This window comes from Anabrus simplex, chromosome 7 (assembly GCF_040414725.1).
Source record: "Anabrus simplex isolate iqAnaSimp1 chromosome 7, ASM4041472v1, whole genome shotgun sequence".
NCBI classification, from domain to species: Eukaryota; Metazoa; Arthropoda; class Insecta; order Orthoptera; family Tettigoniidae; genus Anabrus; species Anabrus simplex.
In genome coordinates, this window is record NC_090271.1 from 147147501 (window position 1) to 147170804 (window position 23304).

The 23304-nt window shown below is 36.7% G+C and overlaps 1 protein-coding gene across 2 annotated transcripts in view; it reads left to right on the top strand.

The window, feature by feature from the left end:
• Positions 1-15805, top strand: part of Snx6 (sorting nexin 6) — a 192376-nt gene extending 176571 nt beyond the window's left edge. For both annotated transcript variants that reach the window (XM_067150763.2, XM_067150764.2), the window contains one exon: positions 8515-15805. In XM_067150763.2, the coding sequence (XP_067006864.1) occupies positions 8515-8565 (51 nt within the window). In that variant the 3' untranslated portion in view covers positions 8566-15805. The remainder of the gene's footprint in view (positions 1-8514) is intronic.
• Positions 15806-23304: the final 7499 nt, after the last annotated feature.

Here is a 23304-nt window from a genome sequence, read left to right on the forward strand (position 1 = left end):
CTTTTTCTAATTTCCCCAGGAATTCTTCAATATCCTCCTCTTTGTTCCCTGTCTGGTGCGTACACTAGTATGAAATTCTTCACTAAGTCTAATTTTCTTTATCCTGTTCGCTGATGTACTCTACCATATCCACATACATTTCCAGCTGTTTTGAAATTATCCGGCCCATTCCATTTTTTGCCCCTCTCCCACCATTCCAGTATAGTGTATATGCTTTCCTAATTATCTTCTTTCCTTTCCCCTTCCATTTAACTTTGCTTAACCCCATCATTTCTATACCCTGTTTCTCCATAAAATTCACCACTTCTTCTGCCTTTCCTGTCAGGGTCATCAGGTTGATTATACCCACCTTCATGATGTTGGCTACTGGTCATCCATTTTTCTCAGTTCCTCCAATGCCCAAGGTACTGAGTCGCTTGCTGCAAGGTACACCGTAACCTTTTGAGACAAGTTCAGAAGTAACATATCATGTATATATAGGCTATTATTACGGTGGGGTCGCCATTCTCAAAGGTATTTTATATGTATTGCCAGGTGTAACTTTAAACCGCTCCTCAGGAGTACAGACGCCTTTTGTAACCGCGTCACTGATGTACCGACTTTGGTGACAGGAGAAAGTCCTTCAGTTTTATCTTCCATTGGGACATTGTATGGGTTTGCAGAAATTATATATATTTATAATTTTTATGTCGCACCGACACAGATAAGTCTTATGGCGATGAAGGGATAGGAAATGGCTAGGAGTGGGAAGGAAGTAACCATGGCCCTAATTGAGGTACATTTACGTGATGTGAAAATCGGAAACCACAGAAAATCATCTTCAGGGATGCCGACAGTGTGGTTCGAACCCACTATCACCCGAATGAAGCTTGCGGCTGTGCGCCCCTAACCGCATGGTCAACTCACTCTGTTATTATTTTTGAGGCAAATCCCTATTTAAAACCCTTAGGGGTGGCAGATTAAAAAAATATTTCTTGTTTCACATCGAGAATATAAAAATTAACCATGATGTGAAATTTCAACACCATGAGTTAGTTTTTCAGGAATAAATACTTATGTTTCTTGGTTTTAACCTGCAGGTTTCAATTTCAATCATATGTGACATCTAGGACATAAAAGAGAAAACGTTATGTGAAATTTCCTGTTTCTGATCTCTTTCACTTCAGCATGCTTTCTTCCCCTGTTTTTCCCATGTCTTCAGAAATGATTTCTTTTTTTTTTTGTGCTGTGCGTACAACACCGGGCTGGGTCCTAGGTTCATAGCTTGTGTAATGTAACTTAAAAGCTTTCCAATCTATCAATCACACAATTTCAATATAAAATAAGACACTATAACATACCTGTAAAAAAAACAACAACACATAACTATTAAACAAAGAAAATGTTTCGTTCTGCAAGAACATCCTCAGATTGTATCAAATCACTTAAATCATGTGTATATATGTACAGTATTGTTTACGTTGCATAATCTTGTCAATCATTGAGAGTTTGGCGATGATATGAACAAGTATTAACAAATGATGATTGTATTAGTATTCAACCATCACAGTATTAACTTAATGAAATACTTCTATACTTATCTAATCTGCCGAAGTGTCATCCGTTGTTTTCAAACACACTTTCCGGACTATGGTCATGGAGAGGCTCAGTGGAAAGTTTTTGTGGGCATTGCATACAGTTTCCTGGAAAGGGGAGGGAAAGCAGGAGAGGAGCGAGGGGAACGTTGTTGATCCTTCCTTATATCCATTGGAAAGGGGAGAGAAGTGTATTTTCCCTCTTCATGTTACAATGCATTTTATGTATTATGGAGTAATCCAATTATTTTGGTTAAGTAAAATATGGAATTGAATTAGAGAATGATAAATGATGATCTAACAGATTAAGCACTAATTTAAAGTGTAAATGTTGTCCAGGTGTAAATTAAGGCGAAGGGAGCGTTTATAGATTTATGATGTCCGTTGGCTTGGCTAGCTTTGCTTTGTAAATTTTGATTGTTTCCTGTGAAATTAAAGATGTTACTTTTTTCTATCAAATCTTTTCCGTGTGGATGGGAGGAGTATGTTGCTTCTTCATTTCCTAATGTTCTTTGTACATTGTGTATTAGGGAGAAATGAAAGCTAATGATTCGACTAAATAAAGTATGGAATTGAATTAAGAGTTTCTTACAAGAAGTAAATGATAACCTGAAAGGATTCTCGTGACGAAGACGGTGCATAAATTTAAGTTACATTTAACTAAGTTGACACTCAAAATATGGCTTCCTTCTTAACAAAATAGTCTGTGTAATCAAGATCATGATCGAGAAACCTGATTCTTAGTAAAATAAATTTATTACCCTGAACATAGAAATTCAATTAACAAACATTAGTGAAAATAAACAAAATCGATAATAAAATGAAGTTGAACCTAATTAAGTCATTGCCTATATTCAATACAGTACATTCAAGAAATAATAAATTGCAAGATTGATAGTAGTATATCAAATGAGAGAAATTATAATAAAAAAATGAAACGGAAAGATAGAAATGCCTTTTAACGTTAAATGGGAATAAGATCCTATAGCGTAAATATTAATCCCTCTGAAACCGTTTAATGTACAAAGTTGAAATTTATATCCTAGATGTAAAAAATCCTTTAAAACATTCTACCCCTATGGTGTTTCAGTGAGGGTTAGATTTGAAAATAGAAATATTAATTCCTCCAAATCCATTTTAGGTATGAAGTTGGAAGTTTCGCATGGTTTTTTCCTTTCATGTCTTTGAGCAGGAGTGTTTTAAAACAATTTCTTATTCAGTATCCGAGGAGGATTGAATAGGACTTATTTTGATATACTATGTTGAAATTTTCCTCAATGTCATAGATATTAAATGAAACAGGGTTAAAACATTTCACACGGGTTTGAAACTCTCTGAAACCGGATGTTAAATCATATCGAACTAAATAATCAAAGTTTTTGGACAACGTGCCCTTCAAATATTAAAATAAAGAAACTTAAATTCACCTACCATCCTAGTGAAGGTAGAGTACAAGGTTAGTTTAAGTTGCAAAATTGTAGCCTAAATTTAAAACATCTTGCTTTGAAACATAAGTTCACCGCACAACAATAATTCAAATTGCCAAATCACCAAAAATGTAAGCAAAAGTAATGAGCTGAAGATGTACGTTACAATAATAAAACTAAAACCAGATACATTAAACTAAAAGAAAAGTGATAAGGATGGTTAGCTCGTGACCGGCAGGACGGTAGCTAATGTGCATTGCAAATTCAAAATCAGCAAAATGTGGCAGAGGATGAAGATAACAAATCGGTTCTTTTTTTCAACCAGTAAGATTAATCATGACCATATATTATGATAATTCCATATTAGCTGCGTATGTTTAAAGATAGGTATGCTTCTAGCGAAATTAGCACGTGGTAAGTACTGGTTGTCCCACAAGTTTATCTCTTATTAAAATGACGTTGCACTGCCTTTGTCAACTTGTAACAGTTATCATTTTTTTTTTATTTTTGGCATTAATAAAACATGTGCTTTTTCCCTTCGGGAGTACGTAACCTGAGAAAATGTCTGGTATGCATCGATCATTTATACTTAAACACAGCTTCTGTTTAAGGGAAGATCCTTTTGATCAAAATAAATTCGATGAACTCTCTTGTAAGCTTGCATCCCTCTTTATTGATTAATAGGAATTACAAGACACAATCTTTTGTCATTTCTACAGCATGGCTGTGGAATAAGTTACGTAGCTCTTCTAGTTTCAGGAAACATAGCCAGCAATATCTCCTCAATAACAACTTAAATTTCTGAATTACATCAACCAAAATTAAAGTAGAAATTGTAGTGTTAGTCTTCTCAATACTTACTCTCATTTCCTGGATTGTAAATTGTTAGCAATACTGATTCTCAGTAGTTATTTGATTATTCGTAACTACTAAGTAATAATGATTCAGTTATGTTAGTGTTGTTTGTAGATCTTTTACTACTTTATCATCTTCGTCATAGTCTATCCCTTTATTACAGTCATTATGTCTGTTGGATATTTCATTTAGTTAATAGTTATAAGTAATTTTTATTTCTTATCATTGTTGTATGTACTTTGTATCTGATCATCCAGATAGATCAGAGAGAGGGCCAAATGGCCCTTATCTTAGTAAAAAAGATTAATCTAACCATTTAACCAATCCATTTTTCAAACAATTAACTTATTGCTGGCACAGAATGTGAACATTCCCTGGAAGGTATGGTTGCCCACATGCAACATGGCCTTTTCCAGTTATTTCATTGTCCTTATAGCGCCACAGGACAAGGCTTATGTCTCTCCTCCTGGGACATAATATATCCATCCAGTGGCCGCATTTGTCATAATGTATGCGCTGTATTTTGTGTTGCGGTTGTGTTATACCTTTGTGAAGTGCTTCTGAACATGCAGGCTTTACCAGCCGAGATGGTAGCTATGCATGCTAAATTGTGAGTTCTGCCACTTGCCTCTGGTGCCATGAATTAGTCTCGGTAGGGCAGAAGGATACGTATTGTCACCTACCACCTTGTCCCAGGCCACACCGACAACATCCCAGAGAGTGTCGTTCATATTTGGTGCAAGATTGGGCCAGGTCTCCACCATTGCTCTCTCTGTCTCAGCCCACATGTTCTTGATGGGATTCATGCCTGCCCCACAAGGAAGCTAGTCGATAAACTCAATCTAACTTTGCCTTTCAAACCATTCCTAAACCAATCGGGATGTGTGGATTGGAGACAGGTCATGCTGAAATTGTATAACACTGATGGTATGAAACACTCATATGGAAGGGACCATAATATTCTCTAAAATGTGGACTTAATGCCCGGTGGTGAGATGTTGCTCAATTTTCTGCAACTTTCCTATCCCATGAAAGCTCATTCAACTCCCAACATGCAATAGATCCTATAATTAATCAGTACTTACAGACACAAATATATGTTAGTACAAGTGAAACCTCGTGCTAACATATGTATTTATATAGTATAGATATTGAATGGTGGAAGTATAAAACATTCCATTAAAAAAAAAAAGTATTACATTACACAGTAGTACACAGCCAGAGCACTGATGCTCGGCCACATATACTGGATTGTTACGTGCCGAAAGGGCAAAAAACGTGTACTGGTCCATCGTTCGTCGAGGTAAACGTGCTCTTGTCAGAAGATATGAGATTCGGCCAATCAGTTAGCATATTGTCCTTGGCAAACGCAAGGCGATGCACCCTCTGTTCCTCAGTGAGCTTTTGTTTCTTAGCTGCTCGCTGGGATAGTACACCTGCCTTATTCAGGCATCTCAAGGCTGTCCTAGAGCTGCTGGGAAAACGTGCATCCGTGCATAATTGCACAAGATTTAATAATCGGATCAGCTGGGCCTCGGCAATCAAGGGATTGCCCTGTTCCTGGCTTGACACGCCACAAACCTGAGCCAGCACATTGACTCAAAATCATCCTATCCAACGCGTTGTACTCTGTTGTGTTAATTTCCTTTTACATTGAGAGCAACTACTCGCTCATGGATGTGACATCCTTGGTATAATACCAATATAGTTGGTCTGTTATTGGACTTCGGTATATCATAGTTGCAGGTAGAATAATTTACCTGTGTTATAAGCGAAGTGGTGGCATCCTGCAATCCAATTAGTTTGCCCGCTGTTGCTGCTGGTGGAGTGAAGAAAACATAATCAATCCAAGTTAATTAAATCCAGCCACCGTCCTACTGTGAACCTGCCATACCCACTGGGCTATGGTGCTTCATGAACAGGCATCTGCCTGCTACTTTCCTCATTCATACCTCTTATTTAAGGTCGTTTACAGGAAACAGTACTATCTGCCTAATTGTTTCCCTACACTCATTGATACTCCAGTTATGATGGCAACTTCTATATGAGTAATATTTCGCTGCCCTTGGGTATCAAACTAAGAACCACATCATCATGGTTGCATGTAACAATGTCAGTCTCTGTACAGTTGGACTTAGGGTTTTTCAGTGCCCTCACTTTGTGATGGCACAAAAATAAAAAATACACAAATATAGGGTGCGCAGAAATAATCCCCGAATTTTAAACTTAAATAACACAGCAATGCGAAACGACATAGAGGAAGTTATTGCACAGTTTGAAAGAGTAGCGTTTGCCATTTAAGTCGCATAGCCTAGATTGGAGCGGCAGGCATAACTCCCACATTGGTTGCAGCTGTTATGCAAGTGTTAGCATTGCTGCATGCAGCGAGTAGAGGGAACCTTATAGAGCACGTGCCCTGCCTCATCAGGGCTTCAGGGCTAGTCAGTCGCTAGCATTGTGTGAAGTGGAGAGCACCGTGGATTTGTGATCGAGATTTACTTCAAACATACTAAATGTGTTACCACAACAGTGTTTCTTTTGTAGACACTATAGGCTAGGTTGTCGTGCAAAATTTCCAGGCCCGAAAACCATTCTGTTTTGGGTCAACAGTTTCAGAAGAATGCGTTAGTGTTTAAACAAAGCTGTCTGGTAGGCCTCGTAACGTCTGAACACCAGAGAACATGCAAGTGCTATGGAACTCTCAGATCGCACCATAAGGAGAATTTTGCACACGGAGATAAAGTTCCATCCATGCAAAATGGTGAGTGTGCAGAAACTCAGTGAATGTGATTGGCTCAACCGCAGAGCATGTTGTAAGGCTATCCTGGAAGCTGTTCCAGGTGACGCCTGTCAACTGGCAAGTGACGAAGTGCACTTTAATCTTTCAGGCTACGTTAATAAACAGAACTTTTGATACTGGTCCACAACCAATCCTTGACAGATCCATGAACGACCTCTCCATGGTGAATATGTTACCGTTTGGTGTGTTGCCACTAAGTTTGGAATTATAGCCCATACTTTTTTGAAGAAGAGGGCAGAAAACATCTGATTGTTAAGTGCAGCTGCTGTGCAACGTATTTCACCCAACATTCTACAACTTAGGGAATCCTGCTGTGTAGTTCCACTGCCACTGCACGCACATCCAAGGCATTGATGGGCATCCTCAGAGTAATGTTTCCAGAGCATCTGATCTCCTTATGGGGTGACGTTCCACGGCCAACCCGTGCCCCTGATCTCACCCCTTGTGATTTCTTTCTCTGGGGATACCTGAGTGTGAGAATCTTCCAATATAAGCTGTGAACACTACACACTTGAAAGTGCCATTCGTGACAGAATCGAGGCAATACCACTAGATATGACCAGGAGAGTTGTGCAGAACTGCAGGGAGGGACTTCCAGATGTTCATAGAAAAGGACAGTTGGCATTTGAACATCATTTTCAAAACCTAGTGTGTATGTGATGTAAATGGCAAATGCTGCTCTATTCAGCTGCACAATAAATTTGTGGAATGCTTTTTGTGTTGCTGTGTCACGTTTAAAGTTCGGGAGTTATTTCTGCCACAACCTGTATGTGTTTGAGCAGATCATACTAGTGTCTGAGTGGGATACTACTATTTTATTTTCGGGTACAAGTGCAGTTCTCCAAAATTTGCTTTATGAAATGAAAGCTAGAAAGTTTCTTAGATATTCTAACTTTTCTCCTCGTCAGAACTGCCTTACCCCAGGAAATAATATTCAATATGCATATTCCAGTCTTTAACAAAAATCTTTTTAAGGAAGATCCTTTCAAGAGAAATGCTGTCTGCTGTTCTTTGAACTGCATCTTACTCATCCACAATTTTTGGTTAAGATTATTTCATCTTATTGCTATTCTGTTTTTCATATGGAACATTAACAAAAGTACAGTAAAAATTTCATTGACTGAAATAACTGCTTCTTTAAAGGTACCTATAGTACTAGTTCAGTTTTTGGAAGAAAAGAACAAAAAATGGTGAGGGTGAGTTCGTTAGGCATGTGTTTGCTAGACTCTTAATAAGGTTTGTAGTAACATTGTTTGTGTGAGCCTGTTAAGTGTTCTGCATTGCCCTTAGGTAATTTGTATTTGTAAGTGTCTTGCATTGTTTTTCACCTTGACATCATATCAATGAAATGGAAGCAAATTGTGATAACTCGCAAACTGTAATTATAGTGAGAGTATTGTATGTGTAAAATGTAGGTCTTCTCCAGATAGAGTTACGCTTTCTTGATTAAGGTAATAAAACTAGGCCATAAGATATCCTAATAAAACAATGGCAAGATATGGCTGCAAGAAAACTTAGTGTAAAGAAAGTTCAGGGGAAAAAAATATTGGAGATTTCTTCCTAAAATGATCACAGTACAGCAGTGCTGTTTATTGTGTAATTTGGGTACATATTGCTTTTGTTCCAGCATATTGATTTGACGTTGATTATTTAAATTATTATAATATTGAAACAGAGTTCAGTGTAAATTACTGTTAGAGCTGAACTGTTGATGCCAAAAAGTCATCACCTATTATCCAACATTTTGGTTATCCCAAATTCTGTAACCTCCCCTTATTGTGGTTAACAGAGGTTTTATCGTATGTGCTAGTACAGATCGTACTTACCTCTAGAGTACTTATCTTAATCTAATTTTCAGGCACAAGTGCAATTGTTCAAGACCTGCTTAGCTTCACTGAAAGAGGAGTGACGGAGGGTGGATATGTTTCACATTTCTCCTGCTGAAATCTCTTCATTTGTTCAGTGAGTTGCAGTGGACTTCGAAGGAATATCTCAGCGCCTAAACAGAGAGTAATGTTACATTGGAAGGGTTACAAGATGAGAAGGGGATGGTTGTTGTATATATGTGGAAATATGAATATATTGCAGAAAAGCGGGCTTTTCACCCCCATGACATGTTCTGTGTATATTCGTCATAAGTTGATCTATGTGTTGGTTGTTGCTTTGTAACTATAAGTGCAAGCAAAGTGTTGTTTATTTTTGTAAAAATTTTGATAAAGAATATTTTTAAATGTTTAGTCTTGTTGGTTCATTGTCATGTAATAGAAACCAGTAGCAATATTAAGTTTGTGAAGGTAAAGGTTTCAGTTTCATTATACTAATGTAACCCATTGGAGGAGAAAATTTGTGTTTTATCATCAGTTTTGGAATTTCATGATCTGTAGGCATAGGATTGCGACATACTTTGGATACTTTTGAAAGACACGAGTAAATTCCATATTTATTATGTTGTTTTGAGAAATGAATGTATGTAGCATCAAAGAATTTATCTTGCAGGTAAACTGTGGAAGTTGTGTTTTTCACTTCATCTTTCATTGTTCAGGTCTGTCTATTCTTGAAGTTAAACTTCCATAGCTTATTTCCACCAGATAAGAGGTATATCTACTTTGATCATCATTCTGTATCCTTTTACATTCCATGGTAAAAAATAAATGTTGCTGTTAATACCTGTATGAGAAAGAAAAAGTGAAGTTTTTCTTCCCTTCCTCCCTTACACCTCTCTATGAATAAACAATGTTTAAGTTTGTACTTAGCTGCTTACATTAATAGACGAGGTACATCTAAGATATTAGAAATGCTTGCCACAACTTCTAGTTACAAAGTAATGAGAGCTATTAAAAGATCCTAACACAAAATGAGAACACTGGGCTTATTTAAACATTTGTCTATGTGGCATCTGTTTTGGGTGATTATATACTTCAAAACACTTAAGTATATGTATAGTAGTCCATTTTGTTTAACATTACTTTCGTTAAGACAAGGTGTGCGTCAGGAATTTTTTGGAAGTTTTACCAACGAATTCAAGTTCAATATTAAAACAAAGCATTTATTACATATATTTGATTTTGAACTCTTATACTATGTAATACTTACAACAAATCCTGTTCAAGAAGGAAAAAAAAAAAAAAAAAAAATCTTGGATGTCTGTTAAGTTTATTAAATTAAGTTTGATTACTTATGAACATACACGTGCACTCATGTGTATGTGATGTATTTATATACAGTACATGTAAGACTAAGTACTACCTGCTTATAAAGCTGAAATATTGTTTTATGACAATTATTCCAGTTTGTATTGAAGCTGTGCAGGTATTCACTCTTTTTGCTTAATGATTGTAATTGTCTTGGCATGTAGAACTCTCTAAATTATAAAGTGCTGATTACATTCTTTTGAAGTTTTTAGGGAAATTAAATGTATACTTTCATCCAAAATGTGTCATTGTGTACAATTTGAAGCTTTTGAATAAGCCACTTATAATCTAAAAATTTCAAAGAATATTTTCTTCATTTTACAAAATCTGAAATATATTCAAAATTATGACTCGAGGAACAATTGGTTATTGTGACTTGGAAGACAATAATTCTTTCTAGGTTAATGTGTACTAATGGTATTCAAATTTTTTTAAAAAATTCTTTACTCTGAATTTTCTCTTGATTTATTGAATGTTTGTACATTTTCTAAGCAGAAATTTCGTTTTTGGAGATCATTTTGTTAATTCTTTGGCCATGATTGCTGTCCTGGCTATGATTATGTAATGAAGAATGACATTAGAATCTTCAGTGGAATTGAAAAGAATGCAGTTTGATTCAACGACCTTCTTGTAAACTAATAGGTTTTCTTTTTTGTTTGTAAGTGATTCATTGATAAAAAGAGTCTTTCATGAGTCCATGTGATATTACTGGTGCTGAAGTTTCAGTTTACGTAAGTTGCAAATACTAGAGTGGATTGGAGTAATAATATAAAATTCAAATTTTTTTATTCTCTGCAACAGAGAGGCGTTCGAGATTACCTTGTTGGAATCAGAAGTTCTGTTTTAGTAATCGTGTGTGTGTGTGTGTGTGTGTGTGTGTGTGTGTGTGTGTGGATATATATGAAAGATGGCTTTGAGGTTGCAAAGTTGTGACGTGCAGATTGGATCTTTTTGTTGTATTAATGTTTCCAATGGGTGAACCTCCATGAGTGATACCAGAAGTAGGAAGGATATCAGTGGATATTTTCAGTGTCCTCATTTCTCCACCTGCATGTTGAAGTTTGAGACTGAATACGAAGTAATAATCTATGAACAGAAGAAATGAGAGTAGATTGCCAAGGGATGAATATATTTCTGGTAGATATTTGGACCATTAGAGGCAAAAATTTGATTATAGGGAGATGAACACAGTTCCAGCAGTGCATGTGAAATGGCAATATTTCAACTCGTCTGTTTCAAAGGGATAATTCTCTCTTTAAAATTAGGAAACTTCCTTTCCTCTTATGCTGTATAGAATTAGAGGGAAAAAGTATTTGGCCAACAGACACTTGTTTAAAAATGATGCAATAGCAGAACAAACTGAGTACATGGTAATTCTCACCTATCATCTGTTTTGACAATATCGTAAAGGGAATAGACTGCGACATTAGCTTCAAAGTAAGGATGTGGCTTTCTGGTTCAAGCTGAAATAATAGCTGGAATTAGCAATTGACTAATTCATGTGAAGTCATTCCTTCTAGATTTCCATACAATTTCTTCAGTGAGAACTCTAAATCTTTAGTTTTAAACACTCTAACCTTTTTTTAAAGGGAATATTTGATGAAAATACTTGCTTAGTAATTGAAGTGGTAAAAAGTTAGTGGAGTAAGGGAGATAGTGCAGTAATTAAAAGAAATAAGTTTCATAATGATAGATCCGTATTGAACTGTGATTACAATTGAAAAGGTGGACCCAAAATAATATATTAATTTACTCTATTGAGATAGTGCAGTAGGCTTTATCAGATTACATTACGATTCTCTTCCACTGGGTCTGGTAATCGCCTTAACACTATAATCCTGACTATGCTTCTAACTTCACTTACTAAGTAAACATATATTTAACTGATTTTCACCCGGATATTTCGTTCATTTTTCCAGCAGCCTCAAAGACTGGGATGTTTGATAATTTATGCCTGTTCTTGAATATCTGAGAACATATGGGGAGCTTCCAGAGCAACCAGGAAAATGTTACATGTGTAGAATTCTTGATTTCATAATTTTTAGTTTTTAGGCTAGTGCATTGTACCAACCTACCAAAAGTGTTAGTATTGTTGGTAAGCCTAATCCACTTTTCTCTACTCATAATCTCTTGTTTATGACATTGTCCAGTGTCCTCCTCCTAGCTGCAATATAAGTCTTGACCATATCCATCCAACAGGTTCTAGGTCTTCCAACAAGGTTTTTTCCTTCTACTACTTTTCCCAAATGCACTTGTTCTCTTATGCTCCGTCCACACCACATGTCCGAACCAGTATAGTCTGGATGTGCTGACAGTGTCTGGTAGAGAAGTCGTACTTTCGGCCTTCTGCCTCACTTTTTCATTTCTTAAGTTGTCCAACCTGGTCTTCTGGGTAGGAGACCACAGGAACTTCTTCTCTGGTGCCTGCAATCTTGACAAGTGTCTCTTTATGTGGATGCATGTTTCAATACCATAGTTCAGTATAAAGTAGCTGTGGAACCTTGTTAGTTTAGCTTTCTTAGTAAGCTTAACATTAAAAAACTGTCCTCAGTTATTTGTAGATGAGGGAAATGTTTCATACCCTGTTGGTGATATCTTGTGGCTAAGTTATCTGGAGACTATACTGGCAAGGTAGGTGAAACAGTCCACACTTGGTGGTTTGCTAGTTTGATATTTGCTGGTTGGCCAACTCTGTTCACTGCCAACACTACTCTTGCTGATCTTGAGGTTGAACTCTTCTAAATTGGCCTCCATGTGTTGAGTCTTGCCTGCATCTAATCTTCTGTTTCCAAACCATGTCCATTGTACTGATGATGGTTATTATAATTTTAAAAGAAAATACAGGCATTAGATCCTGGAAAATGTGTAAATCGAAAGGGAAAGTTTTCAATTCTGAGCCCAGTTATATGAAATCCATCTATATTTCTTTCGTAGATGGTGATAATTATTTTGGAGGTCGATCCCCTTAGTCAAGGTTTAATTGATTTGAATTACTGCTTACTGAGGTGAATTTGTTTAGTGCATCTGTAATCTTTTCTGTGTGGAAGATATCAATGGTCACAGTTGTTCAATATGTGATATAACAGTTGGATTTTTATGGGAAGTCATCTTTGTAGTTATGCTTTTAAGTGCATTTATTTGCTTTTGCGTTTTTCATTATATAGATTTTCTAATTTTTTAAAATTTTGCCTATAGTAAGTTTTTCATGTCCTTAGATATATGCCCCATTGCTTTCAGGTTGCATGAAAATTGCTGGTGCTAAAATATAAAAAGCTCTATGAATCACTTCCATTTAAGTAGGTGCCAAGCAGTTTTATTCACACATGAGATTTATCTACAATACACAGTACATTTGTGCTCTTAAGAGACAAGTATACTGTTCTATTAGAAACCTATTTAACATGCACATGAAATTGAGAGTTTTCATTTACAGTCTGAAGCAATTTGGCATTCAGAGATGACTTACTTTTTGGTAGGTTGGAAAATGTTGGAGCTAATTCGGAAACCATAGACGTAGATTGAAGTACTACTGATCAACCTTTGAAACATACTTCTGTTGCTTAAGTTGAAAAAAGTAGGGGTTTTTTTCTCTATAAAGTAATTACACTTTCATGTCTGATCTTCATGTGTTTTGGAATTTGAAGTTCACTGCCAAGAGAATGTGAATATTAATATGCTTCTCTTTGTATTAATAAATTAGTAAATTTACAGTTAATATTGTGAGATATCTTTAAGCATGTTCTTATTCATCAGAACATTTGTTCGCTTGCATGTCTCATGCACACCGTATCACCGTCAGGTATGTACGATGTCGGTAACTACAATTTTTTTCCTGTTGATATAGTTGTCGGGCTGAGTGACTCAGACAGTTGAGGTGCTGGCCTTCTGACCCCCAACTTCACAGGTTTGGTCCTGGCTCTGTCCGATGGTATTTGAAGGTGCTCAAATAAGTCAGCCTTATGTCATTTAGATTTACTGGTATGTAAAAACTCCTGCAGGACAAAATTCCGGCACCTTGGCATCTCCAGAAACTGTCAAAAGTAGTTAGTATGATATGAAAACAATAACATTATTAGATATTGTTGTATGAAATCATAGTTTATTATTTTATATTATTGTCATTGCATTTGAAGATAAACTGGTACTTTCGGTTCCAGAAACTTCTCTAATATAGTACTGTATATGACTTTCTCTAGAATGACCTAATTCATCTAAAACTTCTGTGGATCATGCTCTTGTCTTCGAGCGGTAAATTTATTTGGATAATGGATTTCTAAAACATGACTTCTAGAATCGTTTAGATTATGCTGTAGGGAAAACAAATGCTCTGCATTTGACAGCACTTGACTCAGAGAATCAGGATTTGAAAGATCTCTAAATACTGAAGAGGCTCTCCCCACCTTCTAATGGTCATATTGCAAATGGAGGAGAAAGCTGAGTAGCTTATAACTGTTTAGCCTTATTCTGCAGCAACAGGAGAAAGCTTGGAGTAACTAGGTGTGTATTCAAATATTTATAAGATGAAGGGACAGCGAAGCTATGATGGACAGGTATACTAAAAGCCACTTAAATATTACGGTATTTAAATTGCCTTTACAATAATTGAAACAGGTGAATGGTTGACCTTCATTGGAGAGATTTGGGAGAAAAGTCCTCCAAAACGAGGGAGTGATATGGCGAGACCATATAATAGAAAGATTCCTTTTGCTACTCATGATGGAAAGACTCTCTGTTGCATAGAGAATAACAAACCATTTTAATTTTTCACAGTTCACAATTCTTGTTATAATTATACCTTTCAGGAATCAGTTTATAATAATTACATCATGTATCATAGGATTAATATATTATATTTGTACAGAAGATATTATTGTTGAAGAGAGAATAAGGGTAAGCTATCTTCATTTATATAAATGTATCAAGACTGTAATTAGTATCCTATGTGTTAATTTTGTACTTTAGATCAGTGGTGTGTGAATCTGTTTCATATCCATTCTTTTGTATAGTACAAGCTAGAGCCTCACCTCCCATATTTGATTGTATTTAGCTAGGAATGTGAGGTATTCCTCCAGTGATACAGGTATACACTACCAACTATAATCTATATATCTACAGCATACTGATGAGGGGGCTTGCCTTTCATGCCCAAAGTGGACATGTGTAGGCATACATCTTGTTTTCAGTAAGTGGGCTAGCAGTGTCAGCTGCAGCCCAGTATCCTTATGTCCTAGAATTTTGATGGTATTTAATTCATTTAAATCTGCAGATAAATGACTTGATGGAATCGCCTAATATGTGAGGATTTTGGTGAGCAGTTTTCATATATGAACTATTCATAAGCTCTTTACGATATAAGAAAATGGAAAATGAAGCTACAAATACATTACACTTAAATTGAATGAATTTTCATAATTTTTGTTAGGAAAAACAATCATTTCTTCAGGCAATCATAAATCACATTACTGTTCAGTAAATTAATAAAGAACATTTCCTGTTCAAAATGGAACAAAATAATACAATGACAAGATTTAAGTGGAAAATGTAAGTAATGCATGAAGATGTTGAAGTACAGAGTATCCTTCAGGAACTGTTACAAATGTTGCAGATAGTACCATAAACTGCTTTCACCTTGTGGCTAACTCATTAGTATTGCTTATCTACCCACCTGGTTAGAGCCTGCATGCTCCAGTGTGTGCCTGAACACAATGTGTGCTGTTGTATTAAACTTTGATCTAGATTTCTCACTTTGCATGTTAAAAATAGTTATGTATTTGAGTTTTTTATGTAAGTGGATGCTGCACATTAAAAAAGAAAATCTAGTTTTATTTTTTCCCTGGTATGTTATTGGAGTTTTGTTACCTGTTATGTATATCTGAATTTTCATTATATTGCATATGGCTGTATAATTTTATGGAATTATTATGAGAGTGCGAAATAAAGCTTGTTATCCTACATTAAGATTAAGTATGTGTTTTCTGAATACTCATGTTACTAATTATTTGTTTGGCTCTCACTTTGTTGTTTGACAGCTGACATTAATTGCCCAGGAAATATTTCATACTTAAGAGATTTGACAAAATACAGTATGCTTCTTTCTAATTATATATTATCCTGTGATGTCATATTTTTAATGGACAGTAATTGACATGATGAAATTGGGCATTATTCGCTTGCAAATATTAAGATTAGAAACATCATTCCGGTGCATTTCATGAGAATCTACAAAAATAATTGCCTATTGAATATATTGAAAACTTTTATCATAACATTGTATTTTTCAAGAGAACCCTAGTATGTTTCCAAATAAAGGAAGTTTGCAACATTCAAAGAGGATAAGGAAGATCTAAGGTATGCAGTTGTGAAATCCAATTTCAATCAGCTTGCTGCATTATATATATATCACTATAAGCTTGTAACCGTATTTGGGACAATACAATTACGGTTACAACAATAATAATAATAATAATAATAATAATAATAAAATAAGGATAATAATAATAGAAAGTAATATAAGAGTAATAATAATAATAGTAAAATAATACCAGCAGTAAATAATATAATACATAATAATATGACTAAGGAAATAGTGGCGGTGTATTGACATCAGAACATAGAAGCGTGACGAGTATCTTTTAAATATGCAATATTAAATCAAATATAGGAAAAACTTACAGGCCTAAAATGACAACTAAGACAGGATGTGGAAGGTGCAGGAAGCCCTAATGAGGCCCATAGGAACATATGACGTTATGGGGGAGAAAAGACTTACAATAATACAGCCAACAGACAAATAATTAAGGAAATGAACATACAATTATAAATGAACAAATAAATGAACTGCGGATTAACTGATACTTGAGATACAAACAAAAGATGTGTAAGGGAAACAAACTTTTCGGTAACGAAAAAACTTTGACATGACGATTCAGAATTTACAGAATGAAAGGAGGCAACCTTAAACGAAACAAAATTAATTACATCATTCAAGAAGGTGTTACAGTTACTTACAATTACAACTAAAGTTAGAAAAGGTCTGCCTCTGAAAACAACACGTTGCGGACTAGCATAATCGCTAAGTCATATAAATGCTCTATTTTGGAAAATGTGGAAAACTAGAGGAAACTCCGGCACACGAGATGAACTTCTACATAATTACTGAATTTACATTAAGTGGGAATAAGAATGCATTTAAATAGCATAAGGCAAAAACGAAGCGCTTACCTTTGGCGGCTGACGACCCATTGCGGGACGGACGCAAAACGCGCCCGCCCGCTGTAGTGATCCAAATTCAAAGACGTGGACAAAGGGACTCGCATACGAACAGGAAATAGTGATAACAAATGACCAATAGCAACACTCCAGTTTGCCACATTCACCTATTAAAAATCCTAATATACTGACCAATAAAAACACTTGTACTTTTGACCAATGACAATATTCTTCAGGAATCGCATATTGCATATTAGCGGATATTACAAAACGACAGGAAGGGCCACTTACACGTGGCACACCCTGCCTCACAAGTCATGTATAAAATTTCCACATCCCTTTCCATAGTTAACAAAATACAATTTAAATCAGGAAATGTAACAGAACATAAATCTTCTTCATAGTCCATGTCGTCATATGCCTAAATATGTAATCATTTTTAAATAAGAAAGCTTCATACAATAATTTGCTTTGCACAAATTCTTCAGTTTTTTAAATGTTTTTGTTTACCTAAAATGATGACAAGACAAAAATTTACATTTACATAATATTACATAATAAGGACTTCTGTTGCTTCACTGATTTCTGCTCACCAACGGCCACAAGCTTAGGATGTTAATGTTCCCAAGAATGCAGCTTGAGTGAAGTCAGATTTTTGGAGAGCTGTCTTAAAGGATCTCTTGTAACATGTGCGTTAACTTCTTTTATAATTTCTTGTCTTAAGTGTACAGTTATTAGATCGTCTTTGTTTAATTAACCTACTGCTAATTTGCAAAAAAGAAATTAAGTACAACAAAACCCAGTTTAGGAACTATTCAAAAACAGACTAAATGTTGTTTGTAATTATTGAAACTTGGCATGGTGTTATTCCTTCAAACTGTGCTTTTTTTTGTGCTTAAAAAACCCACAGCAACACATAGTAAAATTTTAATTACTTATCCCCAAAAAAGGAAGGAAGAACAGAACATAAATTTCAGCTACAAACTCATCCTGCAAAATACTGTAGAAGCTAGATGATGCATGGCTGCCTTGAAATGTCTCGTGGATTGTCAAATCTCGCATCGTGTCTGATGTACTGTACTTTTGAAACTAACACACTGGGGAAAAATATTACATTGCACTTCATTTTCTGTTATTTCTGTGAAACACTACCAGGCTCAAGACTTTCTCTTGGCAACTGGGGTGAGTGGCTCAGATGGTTGACGTGCGAACCTTCTGACCCCAACTTGGCAGGTTCAATCCTGGCTCAGTCTGGTGGTATTTAAAGGTGCTCAAATATGACAGTCCCATGTCAGTAGATTTACTGGCATGTAAAAACTCCTGTGGGACTGAATTCCGGCACCTCAGTGTCTCAAAAAACCATAAAGGACGTAAAGCGATTAATGTTATTACTTTGGGAGGCATAAATGTACACTAAAAATTACAAGCAGAAAGGCACAGACCTTTCCTATCCACCAAAAATTGAAGGCTCAGGGTTGAATTAAATGACAGTTCATGTTGTTCACCTCAGTTGACTTGAGTAAATTTGACCCTCTACCACCTTTCTTTCCACTTGTAGACAAATCCATGCTATTTGCTGTGAATAGAGGATTGAACTACATCCTGGTTTGTTTGGTAGACAGACGTTACAGCTTATTGCTCTATGTACTATGTAATGTCGGAAGCATGCATACTCTTTGAATATCGTGAGACCTGTATCATCGAAGTATCAAGAAGTTCTAGGGCTTCTCGAGACATGCACACATCCTTGGCTATAGAAAAGCTATAGTGTAATATGCCATAGCTAAAGACAATCAGCACTTGCTTTCTTGTATTCCTCCACCTGTGACCTTTTTCCGTGCATTAAATGTGGAAGGAGCCTACATGCACGACTGCTTCATGATAGAGCCAACGTTGAATTTTATGGCATCAAAAAATATGTTTAATTTTTAAGAGTCCTTTCATTTTGTAGTGATGCGCAATGCTCTCGCTCAAGATTTACAAGATTGACGTCGCAGATCTCAAGACTCTCGCGAGAATCTCGAGACCAATTCTCCTATACTGCGATCTGTGCGATGTCGCAGTAACTAAGAGTGAAAACTTGATAATAAACCATAAACAGTTATTGCGTGAAATAATGTTCTCATACGGAAACGTGTGAGCCGATAGTTTGTCAAAAGCCTGGAAAAGTACTACAAGTTAAACTATGAACCGGTGGTGGTGGTGATTATTGTTTTAAGAGGAAGTACAACTGGGCAACCATCCTCTATATAACACTAATCAGAGAGAAAAAAATGGAAGGGGTCCGACACTTCGAAAAATGAAGGTATCGGCCAAAGGAAGACAAGGGCCACGAAGGGCGTGAAAATGAAAGACTCCCTAGGCCTCCAAACGTAATACCGTCGGGGTCTGAAAAGAGCAAGAGTTGACCAAGGGAGGTCGAATAGGATAGATTAAAGTGAGGAGCCTGGCACAAGTAAGTGGAAGCAAAGCCAGGACTCAGCTAAGGGCCACGTGGTTGCCAACCCACGCTCCGAAGTTCAGAGCCCCTGGGGTCCCTTTTAGTCGCCTCTTACAACATGCAGGGGTTACCGTGGGTGTTATTCTACCGCCCCCACCCACAGGGGGTAAAAAAACCCTTAATACCATTAATGAAAGTGAAAACAGAATGTCAGTATCTTAAACTGTTCACAACTTATTTGAGGTGGACTTAGCTGAATAACCCTGTATAATTTGTGAATAACTAGATGTACACCTACTTGGGTACTAGAGGCGTGCATTATTCGAACTTGAGACGGGGCAAGGTGTGCTTTGCTGCATATGCAACCACCATTACACATGAGTAGAATGTGTAATCTAAAATGCCAGAGTTTACTCAAGTTCTTTCAATAGGGGTGATGGGCAACACTCTAGAGACCGATTCTCCTGTGTTGTGAGCTGTGGGACGTCCCAGTAACTACGAGTGTAGTGTAAGCTTGATGGTATATCAGCAGTTCTCGTATGGAAACGTGTGTGCTGATAAATTTTGTCAAAAGCCTAGGAAAGTACTGCATGTTGAACTAAGAGCCCCTTAATACCATTAACAAAAATGAACCAGAATGCCAGTATCTTAAACAGTTCACGAGTTATTTCAAGTGGACATCTTAGCTGAATAACCCTTATAATTTGTTAATAACTGTAGATAGGATGTACATCTATGTGGATATATTGCAGTTGTTGTCGACAGGGTACTTCTTATGATGCACACCGGGCTGGTGATGTTCTGTGAAGATTCCCCTTCGTTGGTGTTTTTAAGTGCTGGATCAGCCCAGAAGTTTTTCTGCCGATGTATTTTACTTCCTTTGAGCAAACACAGCAGGCTGTGGTATGACATCTCTCCAAAATAACAGACATCCATGACTTACGTTGCATCTTAAAGTTGTTGCATATAATTGGACACAATTACACATTGCACAGTCATATCATGACTCAAATATTCTACAACATAAGGAATTATTTACTCCATCACCAATGTATCGGTAAACACAAGCAGTGGTCATATGATATTGAATGTGGGGTCTCATAACGATGTACACCTACCTGTCGAAAGAATTGGAGCAAACACAGGCATTTTAGATTATACGTTCCACTCATGTGTAATGGTGGTTGCATATGCAGGGAGGCGCATTTTGCCCCGTCTCGAGTTCGAATAATGCACACCTCTAGTATCCAGGTCGGTGTACCTATAGTAGCCTATAATCAGTTTCCCTGTTTAGCCTACCCATTCGTGTACTTACTGCTGCGTACAGTACGAGAATGTGTATCTTTTATAATTGTTATACTACGTCAAAATAGACCTCAGTAGAAATAAAAGAAATGAACGCCCTAGTTTGTTGTTGATGCGTATTTGCTGACTGAAGAAGGCCCATGGTTAGCTATTTGCATACTTGGCAAAAACAACATTCAGCTCCGCTAACCTGTAGGCCTAAGACGCGCTGCTTGCCACACAATGTGGGGACAACGCTCTCGAGATCTCTCAATTTCTCGCAAGAAACAGTGCCTGCGCTAGTCTTGAGAAATCTTCAGACCTCATCTTAGACTGCCCATCACTATCATTTTGCTAAGGAAACTGCATCGGTTTATGGAAAGAAGGAAAAAATTCTTACTAAGATCTGTCAAAGTTTCATGTACAATATGAATTTGATGTATTAAAATGTCATTGTATTTATTATTATTATTGTTATTATTATTATTATTATTATTATTATTATTGAACATAACAGGTGTTGAGCCCAAATACATGTTCACAATGAAAACAACTTACAAAAATAGAGGGTTTCCTGAACCTTTGCATTATGATTTTTGATTTAATGAACAAACAAGACTAAAATTCCTGAAACCCTTCATCACAGCTTATCTGTAGTTAGTTGATGGATGGATAGAGGGATGGATGGATCAGGAAAAATCTAGGACACATTCATTTGTAAATTTAAGTAATGACACTAAAAAATGTTTTAAAGAATACACATTTGACACTGGATTCATATGAAAAATATTGGACAGTATAGTCTTTTGGGTAGCCTCCGTGGCTCAGCCGGCAGCACGCCGGCCTCTCACCGCTGGGTTCCGTGGTTCAAATCCCGGTCACTCCATGTGAGATTTATGCTGGACAAAGCGGAGGTGGAACAGGTTTTTCTCCGGGTACTCCGGTTTTCCCTGTTGTATTTCATTTCAGCAACACACTCTAATACAATTTCATTTCATCTGTCAGTCATTAATCATTGCCTCAGAGGAGTGCAACAGGCTTCAGCAGCCAGCACAATTCCTATCCTCGCCGCTAGATGGGGGCTTCATTCATTCCATTCCTGACCCGGTCGAATGACTGGTAACAGGCTGTGGATTTTCATTTCATAGTCTTTTGGGTATATACCATGTGAAATGAGAAACTTCTAGAAAACACTACATTTTGCAAAGACATTCTCTGCTGCTTCAGAAGGAAACTATTATTGTTCTACTAATGCAAAAGGGTTTAGTTTAATTTCACTATTGCTTTAACTATGCACCATAATATATCTTAGCAGTTCAGCATGTGGTGTAATGGACAGAAGGGAGGTATGTGCATTATCTGCTTGATTAGCTCAATTTTGTTCATGAGTGGGGATACGGCTATATAGTGTATCAGTGATTTGGGAAGGAAAAAAAATCCCAGAAGATTGGAGTAAAGGTGTCATCCCACTGTTCAAAAAGGGCAACCGACAAAAATGTGGAAATTACAGAGGCATGAGACTTTGGAAGACAGTGGAACCTTCGCTTGAGGAAGAAGAACACGGGTTCAGGAAAGGTCGAAGTACTGTGGATCTTATCTTTGCAGTGAAAATGCTGACAGAAAAGTACTGGGAATACGGAAAAAATCTTGATTACATTTGTGGACATGGGAAAAGCATATGATAGTGTTCCTCAAAACTAGATATGGGAGCGTGTGGAAGACCTAAAAAATACAGGTGCCAAAGTACTTAATTGACGAAATCAAGATGCTATACCAGAAGTGCTACAGTTGTGTCCAGATAGGCAATGGACATTCAAAATGGTTTGAAACACAGGTGTCCAACAAGGAAGAGCCCTATCACCACTCCTGTTCATAATAGTAATGGACAAGGTCATAAAATCTATCAAGAAAATGGACAGTGAAACAAATGCCCTGGTATTTGCTGATGATGTGCTTTTATGGAGAGACACTGAAGCTGAAGTTCAGAAGAAACTTAACGAATGGAACAATACATTAAAAAATTTTGGACTGAAGATGGGCAAAACAAAGACATGGGGAAATGACCATCAGGGAAGGAACAAGCTCGAGCATATTTCTGGAAGGAGTGAAAATTGAATCAGCTTCCCGCTTCAAGTACCTTGGAAGCAAAATCTCGAAAGACAACACTGTTAGGCAGCAAATACTTAGCAGGACACAGAAAGCATCAAACTTCTACAGTCAAATCACAAATCTTCTCTGGGACTGCAAAATACCACAAAAAGCGAAAACAATCATGTACCACACTTACTTCGTACCAATCCTCACATACGGTTTAAAGACATATACCCTACTAAACAAGGACTTCAGCAGAATCCAAGCAACTGAAATGAGATTCGTTAGAACCATGAAACAAACTACCAGAAAGGACAAGATCACAAATGCAGTGAATAGGAAAGTAGCTGGTATGCAAGTATGAAGAATGAGATTTCCACCTAATCAATACTTTATTACAAAATGTTTGAAGTTTTCTACATTGAAACAGTAC